Source organism: Dipodomys merriami, unplaced genomic scaffold (genome assembly GCF_024711535.1).
Source record: "Dipodomys merriami isolate MVZ:Mamm:240054 unplaced genomic scaffold, mDipMer1.0.p SCAF_52, whole genome shotgun sequence".
Taxonomy (NCBI): domain Eukaryota; kingdom Metazoa; phylum Chordata; class Mammalia; order Rodentia; family Heteromyidae; genus Dipodomys; species Dipodomys merriami.
The window spans coordinates 9180952-9196726 of NW_027206091.1; the positions used below are offsets into that span (position 1 = coordinate 9180952).

General features: G+C 51.8%; 1 protein-coding gene across 3 annotated transcripts; it reads right to left on the bottom strand.

Annotated features, from left to right (window-relative positions):
• Positions 1–376: 376 nt before the first annotated feature.
• Positions 377–15683, bottom strand: LOC138811219 (5'-3' exonuclease PLD3-like). 3 transcript variants are annotated; one of them, XM_069998900.1, is made up of 12 exons: positions 15587–15683; positions 9499–9584; positions 9339–9413; positions 9106–9248; positions 7786–7969; positions 6411–6531; positions 6201–6328; positions 5261–5461; positions 3162–3301; positions 1783–1948; positions 1017–1116; positions 377–900 (listed from the first exon to the last, which is right to left on the bottom strand). In XM_069998900.1, exons 2-12 carry the CDS (start codon positions 9523–9525, stop codon positions 713–715), a joined length of 1473 nt encoding a protein of 490 aa, XP_069855001.1. In that variant the 5' UTR covers positions 9526–9584; positions 15587–15683; the 3' UTR covers positions 377–712. The 3 variants fall into 3 exon arrangements, with proteins under 3 accessions (XP_069855001.1, XP_069855002.1, XP_069855003.1); XM_069998901.1 differs by lacking the exon at positions 15587–15683 and adding an exon at positions 10131–10227; XM_069998902.1 differs by lacking the exon at positions 15587–15683 and adding an exon at positions 10142–10224.
• Between the last annotated feature and the right edge of the window lie 92 nt (positions 15684–15775).

Here is a 15775-nt window from a genome sequence, read left to right on the forward strand (position 1 = left end):
TTAGGAATCTGCCTCCAGAACATTCTCTGGGTTTCGGCGCAGAAAGCTCTCAGGCTTAGATCTTGCCTTTGGTGCACGCTGTGGTGTTTAGGCGCACTGGTTCCCCCTGGGGACAAGGGTGATGATGGTTCAGGTCATGCTGGATCTAGGCGCCTGCTCCCTGTGTGTAGCACGTGCCAGCCCGTGCTGGCTCCATGCATGCTCAGCCTGTGCCAGCTCATGTGCATTGTCTACTGGGGGCTTAGGACACACCAAAACATACAGGTGTGCCCTGTCAAGGGCTTAGCATATTGTCACACACACCCCCAGAGACCCACATGGGCTGTCCCTTAGCCCTGACACCCTCATCTGACAGTAGTCAGTCAGACACAGTCGGTACAGACAATTATTTACTTATTATAATCTTGGGCCCTCTTTGCCCTAGAAAGGAGGGATAGCCTAGGGGTCTGGGCCCAGCATGCACCCCCACTTCTTTGGGGGTTCCCTCCCTCAGCCCTGCTAGGCCCCAGGGGCCACTGCATCAGGCTGGTGGAGGGTAGAGGTAGAGGGGGAAACGCAGGGGAGAGCCTGTGGAGCCACAATGAGGGGTAGACAGAAAGCAGGGATATGGACAGGGGGACCGGAACCCAGAGTCTGGGTCTCTGGGACTGTGGAGTGGGGAGGCAGGGGTGGGGGGAGCTTGAAGGTCTTGGCCTGTCCATTGGACCAGGTCTCAGAGCAGGCGGCAGGCATTGCCCACGCTGTCGGCTGAGGTGTCCAGGTCGTGGCTGTAGGGGGAGTCCCAGTCCCTCAGGAAGATGGCCTCCAGCTGGCTTCGCAGGCCGCCATGCCCATTCTGGGTCACAAGCAGGGAGGTTCCTGCCGTGTCTGTGAAGTAGCTGCCTGACCAGTTGGAGGTTCCTTTGGATGTGGGGTAAAGAGTTAACGGTTCCGTGGGGTGTCCAGGCCCTGGCACCTGCACACTCCTTCCTTCCAAACCACTCCCCCACACCTAGCCATGATGCTCCAACACTCACCGATGTAGGCCGCACGTTCAGTCACCATGTATTTGTTGTGATTCACACGGGCATAAGGGATGCGGGCCTGGGCCTCATCTGCAGGGACCACGAAGAGTTTCTGCCAGGGAGAAAAGAGAGGGGAGGGAAGGGAAGAGGAAAGCAAGGAAAATGAGGTGCAGGTGTGGGTGCAGGGGGTCAGAAAAGCCCCAAGAAAGCTGGGTGCTGGTGGCTCACACCTGTACTCCTAGCTACTCAGGAGGCTGAGATCTGAGGATCGTGGTTCAAAGTCAGCCCAGGTAGAAAAGTCCCCGTGAGACTCTTATCTCCAATGAACCACTCAAAGCCTCAGGATTATTTATTAAACATTTATTTATTACATTTATTTATTAAACATTTATTTATTACATTATTATTTAATAAACATTTATTTATTAACATTTATTAAAAATGTTGTCAATTGTTGGGCTTGAACTCAAGACCTGGGCACTGTCTCTGAGCTATTTTGCTCACTCTACCACTTTGAGCCACAGTACCACTTCTGGTTTTATAGTGGTTCACTGGAGGTAAGAGCCTCACGGACTTTCTTGTCCCAGCTGTCTTAGAGCTGCAGTACTCAGATCTCAGCCTCCTGAGTAGCTAGGATGACAGGCGTGAGCCACCAGCACCTGGCCTGGGTCACCATCTTGTCCCAACCCTCTGCCCCTGTCTCTCATCAATCCCCGACTCTCTGCTGGTGTCACTACTTAGTGCCTCCCAATGCCAAAGCTAGTCTGGTAGAACTTACCACCTGGATGTCAGAGTGGGTGTGGTTGTCCCTCAGGGCAGCCAGGGAGAGCAGGAAGGACCGCATGGACGGCTCTGAGTGTCCCCAGCAGCTGATGAGCAAGCGAATCTTGACTCCCCGCTCGTAGGCTGCCCGGCGCAGCCCATCGTCGATGGTAGGCCAGAACCTGGGGATAAAGGTAAGGAGGGCAGCCTTACCTACAGCCTGCACCCTCAGCTCTGGGGATCCAAGCCTGGCCCTTGTGTTGGCTTCTAAGAGCACCCCTAAATATCTACTGTACTCACGGCTGGCTCCCAGCCCGTTCCTGTCTCCTTTGAGCCCTCATCCCCTATTCCAGATCCCCAAAGCCTTGTCCCCCATCATCTTGTCTACTCATCCCCACACAGCCTCCTCCAATACCCCCTCCCCAGCCCAATCATCCCTTTGTTTTGTGTGAGATAGGGTCTCTCTCTCTCTAGCTGGCTGTCCTTAAACTCAAAATGCTCCTGCTCCTGCCTTGGTCTCCTGAGTTTTGAGATTATATGTATCTCTCCTCTGTGTGTGTGTGTGTGTGTGTGTGTGTGTGTGTGTGCGCGCGTGCGCGCACGTGCGTACACACACACACCAGTCCTAGAACTTGAACTTAGGCACTGGGTGCTGTCCCTGAATTTTTTTTGCTCAAGGCTAGTACTTGAGCCACAGCTCTACTTCTGGCTTTTTGGTGGTTAACTGGAGATCAATCTCATGGATGTCCTTTCTTCATTCCTGGCCTTTGAACCTTGATCCTCAGATCTCAGCCTCCTGAGTAGCTAGGATTACAGGCATGATCTATCAGCATCTGGCCAACCCTAGCTACTTCCTACATCCATTTCCAATCTTGGCTTGTTCTTAAGAGACTTGCATATTCTCCCTCTTCGTCTCCCTTGCTCCCTCTTTCCCTGTTCCCTCTCCCCCTCTTTCTCTCTCCCTCTCTTGGAACCGAGGGCCTTGCAAATGCTAGGTAAGCACCCTTCCCCTGAGCTGTACGTCCTCGACTCTTTCGTTTTGTTCTTGAGATAGAATCTTGCTATGTAGCTCAAACTGCCCAGAGCCCCCTATCTCAGCCTCTTGAGTGCTGGGATTACAGGAATGTATCACCATACCCCTTCGAGATCATGATTTCTGCTGCCCCAAACCCCACATTTCACACCCCTGGTTCAGGCTTCTAGCTGCCCTGTTCGTTTTGTTTCCCTCACCCCATCCAGTCCCTGCCTCGGACATCCGGTGGTGTGTTTGTCACTTCCGTCTCCCTGTCTGCATCTATGCTCTCGTCTCAGTACCTCCTCTGCTCTCTGAGCTCCGTCACTCCCTCTCCCCACACAGGGGCTCCCCATCCCAGCCCTGTCCACGCCCAGCTGTACCTGCGAGGGTGGGAGAATTCCATGGTGGGCAGGTAGTTCATGACTGCGATGTAGATGAAGCTCCGTGCACTGTCCACCACATTGAGGAGGGCCTTCAGGTCTGGGGTGCGGCTACTTGGACACAGGGGTGGGGGTGCACTCTGGGGGTGAGAAGAGAATCACAGAAAATGTCCCGCAGAGGCAGGGTTGGGGGTTGGAGGCGTGGCTCAGTTGGTAGACTGCTAGCCAATGAGCGACAACATCAGGTACCAAGTTCCGAGTCCTGATCTCAGATCAAAAACAAAACAAAACAGAGGCATGATCATAGTGACCCCTGTGTATGGCCAGCTCCCCATGAACCAGGCCTGCTGGGTCTCATTGAGTTCCTCACCTCTGAAGGTGAGGGGACAATCACTATGTCAAAAATAGGCTCAGAGTGGGTACGAGACTTGCCGACGGTCACAGCTGATTGATGAAGCCAAGATTTGTACCCAGACTGCCTGGTTCCAGAATTTATGCTTTGAGTGGTTCCTCATTCAGCATCAATATTACTTGGAAACTAGTTAAAAATGCAAACTGTGCTGGGTACAGGTGGCTCATGCCTGTAATCCTAGCTACTCAGGAGGCTGAGATCTGAGGGTCATAGTTCTATTCCAGCCTGGGCAGGAAAATATGTGAGACTCTTAACTCCAATAACCAGCAAAAAGCTGGAAGTAGAGCTGTGGCTCAAGTGGTAGAATGTCAACCTGGAGCAAATAAGCTAAGGAAGCAGGCATGGTAGCCTCAAAAAAAAAGAACAAAAAGAAGTAGCTGGGCACCAGTGGCTCATGCCTATAATCCTAGCTACTCAGGAGGCTTAGACCTAAGGATCGAAGTTCGAAGCCAGCCCGGGGCAGGAAAGTCCATGAGATTCTTATCTCCAATTAACCACCAGAAAACTGGAAGTGGTGCTGTAGCTCAAGTGGTAGAGTGCTAGCCTTAAAGTGAAGAGCTGAGGGACAGCGTTCAGGCCTAGAGTTCAAGCCCCACTACCAACCCCCCTCCCCACCCCCAGGCCCCCCAAAAGTAGTCAGTACTGCCTGATAGAACTTTCTGGAATGGGGCTGGGAAGATGGCTCAGTGGTAGAATGCTTGCCTTGCATGCCTGAGGCCCTGGGTTTGATTCCTCAGCACCACATAAGCAAAAAAGAAAAAAGCCGGAGGTGGTGCTGTGGCTCAAGTGGTAGAGCCAAAAAAAAAAAAAAAAAAAAAAAAGAACTTTCTGGAATGATAAAAAGGTTTTCTCTGCACTCCCCAATATAGCAGCCACTTGTCGCATGTAGATTGTCACCATATTTAATTTTAATTAATAGATTTTTTTTCTTTCAGTTGTACTGGGGATTGAACTCAGCCTTGCACGCTCTGAGCAAGTTGTTCTACTTGTTTTGTTTTGTTTAGGGTCTGGTCGTGGGGCCTGAACTCTGGGCCTGGGCACTGTCCCTCAGCTCTTCAGCTCAAGGCTAGCACTCTATCACTTGAGCCACAGCGCCACTTCCGGCTTTTTTTTTTTTTTTGCTTATGGATGCTGAGGAATCGAACCCAGGGCCTCAAGCATACAAGGCAAGCGCTTTACCACTGAGCCACCTTCCCAGCCCCAAGTTGTTCTACTTGTTGAGCCATGCTTCCTAGTCCTAATTTTCATTAATTTAAATGGAAAGAGCCACCTCTTGGTGACTGCACCAGACAATAGCAAAGGTTTGGTGTGTACTATACCCAGAGGTTGGAAAAACGTGGTACCCATTTGCCAGATAAAACAGAGGTAGGCCAGCCAATAGTGGCTCAGGCCTCTAATCCTAGCTACTCAGGAGGCTGTGACCTGAGGATTGTGGTTCAAAGCTGGCTGGCCAGGAAAGTCCATGAGACCCTTATCTCCCATGAGCCACTGGAGCTGTGGCTCAAAGTGGTGGAACGTTAACCTTGAGTGAAAAAGCTCAGGGACAGCGCCTGGGCAAAAACAACAACAACAAAACAGAGGCCAATGGAGACTGAACCCCAGCCCAGGCCCCTGACCAAGCAGAATGCCATCACTAGGCAGGGCCATGAGGGAGGTCATGACCGTGGCCTGCTTCTCCCAGACTTACCGCCAGATAGGCCAGAGCTGGGGTGCCGTTGAGGCAGATCTCCATTGGTGTCTCTTGATTGTAGTGTGTGTCATAGGACTGGGGCCAGGTGGATGGAATGGAGCTGCCTGCCTGGCCCAGGAACCAGTAGGCCTCAAAGATTTTGGTCAAGTCTTGAGCCAGACAGCTGCAGTTGTACATGACCACACCCAATTCCTTGACCTGTGGGACAGGGGCGGTACTGAGCCTGGGGACAGCCAGGGGCAGGAAGACAAGAGAACAAGGAAGATCCCCTCTGCCTGCTCCTCCTCCTCTCTGTCCCTTGGTCTCTTCCACATTACCTTGCATGGATAATATTCTAGATCTTCTTCTCAAGTTCACAGGCCTGAACTTGACTCACATTCCAGCTTTCCTGAAGGTTCACATAAACTCTTGCTTCTACCCCAACTCCTGTTCCATCTTTGGCATAGGCCAATGTGTTTCCTCCTCCAGGAAGCCTCCCTGGACTGCTCAGATTATGCATCACTCCAAGGCTCTGACCCTTCAGCCTCCACCACCATTCTATCCATCTATCCTATCCCAGATGCTCTCTGCCTGTGTCTTCTCATCACATCCTTGCCCCTCCACCTGCCCCTCTCCATCTACCCCAAATCCTGAGGCCCCTGAATGCCACTGCCTGGTGCTGGTCCCAGCTTCCAAACTGAACTGCAAGTTCAAGATATTTGCAATGTGCCCAGCATCCCCCAGGGTAGAGCAGGGTTTAGAAACAGATGCACAGGAAATGTATAACGAAGGCCACCTGGATGGGCAGGGTTTTCAATACCTTGTATCTCAAAGGTGGCTTTCATGAGGAATTAGAGGAAGCCCGGGGCTGGAGCTGAAGGTGGGGAGTAGGGACCAGAGAGTGATGCACTGAGGGTGTTCAGGCCTGGGAGGAAAGCTGGGTGGGGTGAGGGCTGACCTGGGTCAGGGACCGCCAGTCCATGTTGGCACTGCCCAGGTAGAAATGGGTCTGGTCCACCACCCAGAACTTGGTGTGCAGGACGCCATGGGTCAGCTTCTGCATGTCCACCATGCGGACCTGGGCACCTGAAGCCAACAGTGACCACAATCAGGGGGCTGGCTTGTGAAGGGGGACCCAGGCCTGCCACCCAAACCATTCCCAGCTTACCACTCTGCAGCAGGGCTTGAAGGTCCGCCGGTAGCTGAGGCCCATTGGGCCTGCTCACCGCGACACGGACCTTAACACCCCGAGGTGCCAAGGCCTGGAGCTGCCGGAAGACCTCCTCACCCTGCAGGAAAGAAGCAGATTCTCTGGGGCTGGGCCAGCCAGTATGCTAACCTACTCCCAGTCTTGAGTTACCCCAGTAGGGTTGGATTTGACTTTGAGATGTCATTTTAAAAAAATAATAAACTAGTCCAGGAGACTGTAATCCTAGCTACTCAAGAGGCTGAGATCTGAGGATCACAATTTGAAGCCAGCCTGGGCAGAAAAGTCCTTGTTAGACTTTTTTCTTGTGGTCAGTCGTGGGCCTTGAACTCTGGGCCTGGGCGCTGTCCCTCAGCCCTTCAGCTCAAAGCTAGCACTCTACCACTTGAGCCACAATACCACTTCCAGTTTTGAGTGTTTTGCTGGAGATAAGAGTCTCATGGACTTTCCTGCCTGGGCTGGCTTTGTGATTTTTTGTTTTTGTTTTTTGCTGGTAGTGGGACCTGAACTCTGGGCCTGGGCTCTGTCCCTCAGCTCTTCAGCTCAAGGTGAGCGCTCTACCACTTGAGCCACAGCACCACTACCAGCCTTTTCTGCTTATGTGGTGCTCAGGAATCGAACCCAGGGCCTCATGCATGCAAGGCAAGCACTCTACCACCAAGCTACCTTCCCAGCCCCCAGGCTGGCTTTGAACCTCAATCCTCAGATCTTAGCTTCTTGAGTAGCTGGGATTACAGGCATGAGCCACCGGCGCCTGGCTTTTGTTGTTGAGGTGAAGTGTCACTGTATAGTCCAAACTCCATCCTCTTATCCCAGTCTCCCACATGCTGGGATTACAGGCAGCACCATCACACCCAGCTGAATAGCAATATCTTAACAGCAAAACCTTACAAAGGGCTGATTCTGTGTCGGGCATGGATTTGGCTCATCTATCCTAACGTGAGCCTTGCAGGGCAGCCATGCATTTTGGTCCAAAGACACTGAAGTTGCAGTGCTGTATAAGGCTGGAAGGTTGGCAGCCTCGCTCAAAGCTGGGAGTGAGTGATCACTTGTCTTCTCTCCCATGTCTTTGTGGGATAGAGTCAGGGTCACTTTGTAGCAAATGACATCTGCCAGTCTAATTCCCCTTGTAAGCAAACCCAAACCCACCGTCTGGCATTCAGAGGCCTCCAGACAATAGTGAAAAACACCCCAGTCCAGACAGCTGCTTCTAAACACCTGGGAGACAGGTCCGCCTGTCTCCAGGTGTGTGTGTGTGTGTGTGTAAAACTTCACCTCTCCCCACTGCCACTCCCCCACCTCGATGCTCCCTAGGGTCCAGGCTGATGATGGGTACCTGCTGGGCAGAGGGCTCCTGTGTGTGGGTGTCATTGTTGGTGAGGGTCCAATAGAAGGAGGCGATGTCCAGGCTGCTGTGGGCCCCAGCGAGCAGACCCAGCCAGGCCTGGCTAGTGGAGGGGTTACTGGTGGTGGTATTGGGGAAGTCCAGGCCATCTGGAATGCTCTCTACCAGCACTGCTCTGGGAGGGGGGGTAGGAGGGAGAGAGAGATAAAGGGACAACATCAGCCACAGGGGACAGGAAATAAAGGGCTAGGAGGTTGTAAGTTTTTGTACATTTACTCAGGACTCTTGTGGGTCTCCATGTGTCTAGAGGTGATGGGGGAGGTGTGTGTGTGTATGCGCACGTGCATGACAGTCCTGGGGCTTGAACTCAGGGCCTGGGCACTGTTCCTGGGCCTCTTTGTGCTCAAGGCTAATGCTCTATTACTTGAGCCACAGCACCACTTCTGGCTTTATTGAGTAGTTTATTAGAGATAAGAGCCTCATGGGACTTTTTGGCCCAGGCTGGCTTAAAATTGCAATTCTCAGATCTCAGCCTCTTAAGTGGCTGTCAGGTATGAGCCACTGGTGCCCAGCTTTCTGAGCTTCTTTTGCTCAAGGCTAGTGCTCTACCGCTTGAGCCACAGCTCCACTTGTAGCTTCTTTTGTGATTATTTAGAGATAAGAGTCTCAGGGATATTTCTGCCTGGGCTGTCTTGGACCCTCAATCCTATTCAACCTCCTGAGTAGCTACCATGATAGGCCTGAGCCACTGGGACCTGGTTGTCTATGAGACTCTTACCTCCAATGAACCACCGGAAAACTGCAAGTGGTGCTGTGGTTCAAACTGGCAGAGCTCTAGCCTTGAGCAAAAAGACCTCAGGGACAGCACTCATGCCCTGAGTTCAAGCCCCTCCACTGACAAAAAAAAAAAAAAAGCTAGAAGTGGAGGTGTGGCTCATGTGGTAGTGTGCTATCCTCGAGTGTGCCTTTGTGTGCGTGCATTCACGTGCACACGCGTGCGCATGCACACACACACACACAGCTCAGGGACAGTGCCAAAAGAAAAAAAGAAAGAGAAAAGAAAATGCCATGCGTATGCGTGTCTATTTGTTCCCAGACCTGCATAGAAGATGACGCTGTGGCTGCCATGGAAACGGTGTGCGTGGGGAGAAGGGGGTGGGCGTATATGGGCTCGGACATCTGCATTACCAACTTCCCCTCCATACTGGGTGTGGCTGGGTGGGTTTAAGTGTACCTGGTTTGTCAGGGCCCCTTCCCCCTCCTTCCTCTCATCCCCTCTCTCTCCCTTCCCCCTCCCCTCCTCCTACTTACTCGCAGGGGTCATAGCATGGGGCTGGGCGCTGGTTGGGCCCAAAGAGATGCAAGTCTCCATATTCCCAAAGGAACAGCTGAGTCATCAGGGCACCAAAGCCCACCACTGCCAAGATAAGGACCAGCAGGACCCAGCGGGCTTTCTGCGGGAGGAAGAGGAGGCAGTCAACCTGCCCAAGTCCAGCAACCCAATCATCCTGGGACACATCAAGGGTTAACAAGGCTAAGTTTACCTTCTCTGCTGCCTTCCAGGCCTCGATCTCATTCAGGTGCAGCTCAATCGCTGACTCTTCAGCAGGCACCTTCAGCTGGAGGATGGGGACAGGGTAGGCCTGTGGGTCTCCTGCCCTCCACTTCACCTGGACCCTCCCCACAGAGTTCCCATCCACCTACCTCCTGATACATTAGTTTAGGCTTCATGTTCCCTGACAGCTGGGGGTGCAGGGGTTCACAGAGCACAAACGGAAAGGGTCTCCAAGCTGGGGTGGGGGGAGGGAAGCAAGCACCATAGAGGGGTGTTAATAGGGTTTCAAGGGGATATCACACAGAAAGCAGATTTAGTCTTGGGCAGTTATCACTGCCCAGGATCACGAGACCCTTGGCACTGTGCCAAATCATCCCCCCAAAAGAGGGAAGCTAGATGGTGTCTGGTCAGCAGGGATTTCGAAATCCTCCAAAGGTTCCACGCCTCTGCCTGTCACCACTGTGTATCACCCCCCCACTCCCCCCCCCCCGTGCCCACGCTGCCGCCCTTCAGCCTCATCTGAGCTCCAATAGAGATCTCACCCCCACAAAGATTCCCCTGGAGGGAGTCAATGGAACCCCAGATCTCTGCCCTGGGCTGTCTTTTCTTTTCTTTCTTTTTTCAATCCAGCCCTGGGAAGCTTTTTCCAGGTGGCATTTCTGACCTCATCTTCAGGTAACCACCAGACCTGACAACACAGGACCCCAGCCTCAGGCCCATCGGGGGCCCTCCCCTCCACCCATTCTCCCGATTTCCCCTCCCCTCTCTCCCCGTGAAAGACCTGGGTCTTACTCAGCAGGCGGCTTGCTGCTATGTCCGCGTCCGCGGGGCCCCAGCTTCTGCCCCAACAGGCTGGGCAGGAGGAGGGGCGTGGCTTCGCGGAACACGCCCACTGCAGCGGGGCGCCTGCGCAATACATGCGAGCCGGCTCCGCTGCAGCGGGGTAAAGGGGCGGGGCCTCCGGATAAGGCCCGCCTACCTGGCCGGGGGTGGAGTTCTGTGTTAACTGGGAGATGGGGTTTACCCATCTCCTGGACCATGAGGAAGAACAGGGAGGTTACTCCAGGTTAAAAGAAAAAAAAAAAACCCAACAAATTTTATTATTTTTTTACCATGGGTTTACAGCACCTAGTTAAAAAATACACAAAAGTTGGGCTGGGAAGGTGGCTGAATGGTAGAGTGCTTGCCTAGCATGCATGAAGCCCTGGGTTCGATTCCTCTGTACCACATACACAGAAAAAGCAGGAAGTGGTGCAGTGATTCAAGTGGTAGAGCTTGAGCAAAAGCAGTTCAGGGACCAGTGCCCAGGCCCTGAGGTCAAGCCCCAGGACTGGCCAAAAAAAAAAAAACAGGGGAGTTGGGCTGGGAAGGTGGCTCAGTGGTAGAGTGCTTGCCTTGCATTCATAAGGCCCTGGGTTCGATTCCTCAGCACCACATAAACAGAAAATGTCAGAAGCGGTACTGTGGCTCAAGTGGTAGAGTGCTAGCCTTGAGCTGAAGAGCTGAGGGACAGCATCCAAGCCCAGAGTTCAGGTCCCATGACCAACAAAATAAAAAATAAAAAGGGGAGTGATGGCATGTTTTCTGTCTGGCTGTCTGGATTACAGCATTTGATTTGTATTTTAAAGGCAGATGCTGTTTTGATAAGGATCAAAACAAAATATTTTTTGAGGCTCATTTCTCAAAGCAGGATTTAAAGCCACAGCTAGAGAGGGAATTAAGAAGTACAGAAGAGTCTCTCATTTTATTGCTTTCACTTTTTTGAGCCAGCATCTTGCTATTCAGGCTTTGAATATACAAATACACACAATATGTATATGGATATATATTTACATATGTGTGTGTGTATTACACAGTTTTTGGTGTCTCCAGGTGTTCTTGGCTTGTAGGCATATCACTCCAGTCTTAGCCTTTGTGTGGCATCTATTCCTTATACGGACACATGTCTTTGGGTATGAGGCCTAATAAAATTTAGGTTAACCTCATCTCAAGAGCCTAGGTATTTGTCTATGTGTGTGAGGGTTTCACTGTAGAGCCCAGGCTAGCCTCTTGTGTGTTTTTGTGTATGTTGGGATATTGGGGTTAGGACTCAAGGCCTCTACCACTCAAGCTTGAGCTATGTCCTAGCCCTATTGGTTCAAATCTTTTGTTGTTGTTCCTGGGACTTGAACCCAGGGCCCAGGTGCTATCCCTGAGTTCTTTTGCCCAAGGCTAGCACTCTACCACTTTGAGCCACAGCTCCATTTCCAGTCTTCTGGTGGTTGACTGGAGAGTCTCACAGACTTTCCTGCCCAGGCTGGCTTTGAACTGCAATCTTCAGATCTCAGCCTCCTGAGTAAATAGGATTACAAACGTTAGTCACTGGTGCCCACCCTCTTTTTCTTTTTTTGTGGGTCAGGGGGCTTGAACTCTGGGCCTGGTCACTGTGCTCAGCTCTTCAGCTCAAGGCTAGCGCTCTACCACTTGAGCCACAGCACCACTTCTGGTTTCTGGTGGTTTACTGGGATAAGAGTCTCACAGACTTTGCTGCCTGGGTTGGCTTTGAACTATGATCCTCAGATCTCAGCCCCCTGTATAGTTAGGATTATAGGCGTGAGCCACCTGCACCTGGCTCTTTTTCTTATTTTTGAGATAGGGTCTTATGCTTGTTTGTATGTGCTTTTTAAATAATATAATAGTTTATTTTTGAAGTAGCCTACATTTGTAGTATGAAGGGGGTACATTGTGATATTTCCACACATTCACACAATGAACTTTGAACAAATTCACCCATCATATTCATCATCTTCCTATTGGTCCCCTGGGTCTTGTGCTTTTTGCCTGGATGCCCTCAGACTGCAAGTCTCCTGACTCTGCCTCCAGAGCAGCTGGGATTATAGGCATGCACTCCTGGACCTCTAAATGCACATGATTTCTATATAATTCTCTATATATGATTTCCATAATGAGGCTTGGCCCTCCAGGTAGGGTGCATCCTCCCCTAGATCCCAGCTTCAGAGGATGGTGGCCACAGCTGCAGAAGGAATATGGCTCCCTCACTCCAGTCCCAGATCCAAGCATAAGGGACACAGGACAGAATATAACTTAAATAGTCAGAGCAGCTGGGAACAGTCTAGTGACCCCAAGCCACTTGAGTGACTCCAGTGCCACTAACTCAGGCTGATCTTCCTGCTCTGCTTCCTCTTGGATTTGGGGCACACCTTGGCCAGGTAAGCCATAGAATGAATATTGTGAAAGCCCAAAAATCCAAGCTGTGAGACCCCAAAAGGATTGGGGTTTGGAATGCCTTCTCCCAATGTACTCTCGTAATGCTGAGAATTTTCCTGGAAAGGTCAATCAGTCCTGGCTTAAGGGAAACTCAGATTTTACCTTAAACTGTGTGGGAACCTAAGGGTAGACTTAGGTTTATGCAAATTGTAGACTATTGACTGTTTATCTCTCCTTCCCAGAATAAGGTCACTTACCACTTGTATACAAAATATTGTCACAAGTTAGTACCTTACTTCCTTGAACAAGACCAATAAAAACCTTGGTTAATGGAACCTTGGGATTTGTTGCCTGTGGAAGACCACGGGTCCCCTAGTACCCCAAACCTCAGTTGCATGGTCTGGTCTGTTACTGCGTTGCTCCTGGTTGCATCTGGTTAAGGAGCTCAGAACTCTTCTGTGGTTTCCACTGTCCACAGAACACCTAAATTCTTCTTTTTCATTTTGCAGGATCTGGGGCTGGAAGACAGGGCCTGAGGCTGTCCTTGAGCCTCTTGGTGCTCAAGCCTAGCACTCTACCACTTGAGCCACAGTGCCACTTCTGGCTTTGAGTAGTTTATTGGACATAAGAGTCTCATGGGGACTTTTTGGCCTGGGCTAGCTTTGAACTGTGATCCTCAGATCTCAGCCTCCTGAGTAGTTAGGATTATAGGCTTGAGCCACCAGCACCAGGCAGAACATCTAAACTTCTAACCATGTCCGATAGGGACTGACTTGGACAGGCTGCATGGACCCTCACTTGCCATGACAGCTTCAGTTCCACCTTCCCTCTTCATTCCTGTCTCCATTCTGCCTCCCTTTGAAGTCCAGCCCTGATGATCCCAGGGTGTCCCATGGGCCCTGACCCTCACACGCCCCTTACCCCCATTGTCGCTCTATTTCCTACATCTCTTCCACCTCTGGGTCTCTATTTCAAAGACACCTGCCTGCAGGTCTCAGCCTGGGTGTCCACCCTATTCCCAGCTTTTACTTAACTTTCTGATCTCCCTTTCATCTAAATTTGACTGGTTCCTCCCCTGCTCAAAGTTCCCCGGTTTTCCTAGAACAAAAATCCCAGTTCAGCTGGGCGTCAGTGGCTCACACCTGTCATCCTAGCTACTCAGGAGGCTGAGATCTGAGGATCGAGGTTCAAAGCCAACCCTGGCAGGAAAGTCCGTGAGACTCTTTTTTTTTTTTTTTGTCGGTCATGGGGCTTGAACTCCAGGCCTGGGCGCTGTCCCTCAGCTCTTCAGCTCAAGGCGAGCGCTCTACCACTTGAGCTACAGCACCACTTCCGGTTTTCTGGTGGTTTATTGGAGATAGGAGTCTCATGGTCTCTCCTGCCCGGGCTGGCTTTGAACCGCGATCCTCAGATCTCAGCCTCCTGAGTAGCTAGGATTACAGGCGTGAGCCACCAGCGCCCGGCTCGTGAGACTCTTATCTCCAATGAACCACTGGAAAACCGGAAGTGGCTCTGTGGCTCAAGTGGTAGAGCGCTCGCCTTGAGCTGAAGAGCTGAGGGACAGCGCCCAGGCCCAGAGTTCAAGCCCCACGACCAACTGAAAAAAAAAAAATCCCAGTTCCTCCTCATTGGCTTCCCTCAGTAACCTCTTTCACCTTTTTTTTTTTTTTTTAACACCCCAAGCCTTATTGAGTATCTTTCAGTTCCTTGAACTGAAACCACATATTCATCACTAAATCACTGTGGCTTCTCCTGCGCAGCACAGCTTCCTTTGAACCCTTCCACACTTTGGTATCCCGCTCAGCATACATACCACCTCCTCCAGGAAGCCTTCCCTGATCTCCCAGGGAAGCCACTACAGGCATCTCTCTGGAGTCCCACAGCCCTCTGTGCCTTCCCATCCCTTCTCCAGGCCCAGAGCTATCTCTGGGCTGTCGCTGAAATGAAGGAAGGATGGTGAGGGCCGCTGGGTGCCCTCCAATATGGAGACCAGGAGGGGGAGTAGGAGGAAGACTCTGAAGGTAGCGTGAAGATAGTGGGGGTGGAGTGACTGCTGTGGAAGAGGGGATGACACCACGGGAATGGAATGACAAGCGCAAGTGGGGTGGGGGTGGGGAGCAATGGCAGTCAGCTGACAAGGGGAGTAGAGGAGATTGGATGGGGGAGGGGGATGTGCACGGCTAATTACCATAATAGTCTAAATGTCGCAGCAAACCAGGCATGACACCAGGACACAGATGTGTCCGGAATTGCCACACGCCTCCCCTGACATGGATGTCCTCCTGTGCAATTTACACACGAGGAATCTGGGGTTGGGATTGAATTAGATGTTCAACGTGTAGGGAAGGGCTGAGATTCTAGGTGCACTTCAGGTAACGGCTCCAGAGTGGAGTTATGATGGGAGAAGGCGAAGCCCAACACAAGGATTACAAATGATGGACACACGGAAGGAAGGAAAATGACTATAAGTCTGGGTATCTTCTGACGGAGAAAACGGTGCAGGAAACACTGACATGACTGTCGCAGGACGGGGAGGGACAGGGAAAAAAGGAAGGACATAAGAGGGCAATGAACATAGCCAGGGATGAGATGCTCAGGGTCACCTGTAGCCTCAACATCCTGGAGGCTGAGGCTGGAGGATCGGGAGTTTGAGGCTTAGCAGGGACTTCAGAGCGAGAGACCTGGTCTCAAACAAACAAATCGGGGGAGAGATGGGAACAGGAGAAGGGACGGTGGGGGAAGAGAAAGATTTAGAAGTGAGGGTTTCACGAAGCAGAAATGGCAGCGAAAGAGGGGAGAGGCTGGAGGCGATGACGATTCAAAGAGGGGGCGATTGCACACCTAAAGGCAATGAGGGCTTAAGAGGAACGCAGGCGAATTTAAAAGGCTGATGACGACAGAAGGAAGGTGATGCTCACAGGAGAGTACTGAGGATGGGCGACGGAAGGGATGGAGGACAGTATAAGAAGGGGGATGCATTGCAAACGAGGGGGTAACTCAAAGGTGTCGTACCCCTAGATCGCACAGTACCTGTACTCCGCGTCGGCCACTCAGGACTCAGCCAGCACGCATGCAACCTTCGAGGCCGGAGCCCCGCCTCTCCAGCCCACCTGTGCGCCTGCGCATTCCAACTCCGGCCGCGAAGGGGCGGGGTCCATGTCTGCGCCCTTCTCATTGGCCACTTCTCCTCGGCTAGCGCGCGGGGGCGTCGAAGCAGTC

Coding starts and splice junctions, on each gene's coding strand:
- LOC138811219 (XM_069998900.1), bottom strand. CDS start 9,525: ATGAAGCCTAAACTAATGTATCAGGAG. Junction 9,249..9,338: donor CCTGGAAGGCAGCAGAGAAG/GTAAACTTAGCC, acceptor TTCCTCCCGCAG/AAAGCCCGCTGGGTCCTGCT. Junction 7,970..9,105: donor CCATGCTATGACCCCTGCGA/GTAAGTAGGAGG, acceptor CCCCCCTCCCAG/AGCAGTGCTGGTAGAGAGCA.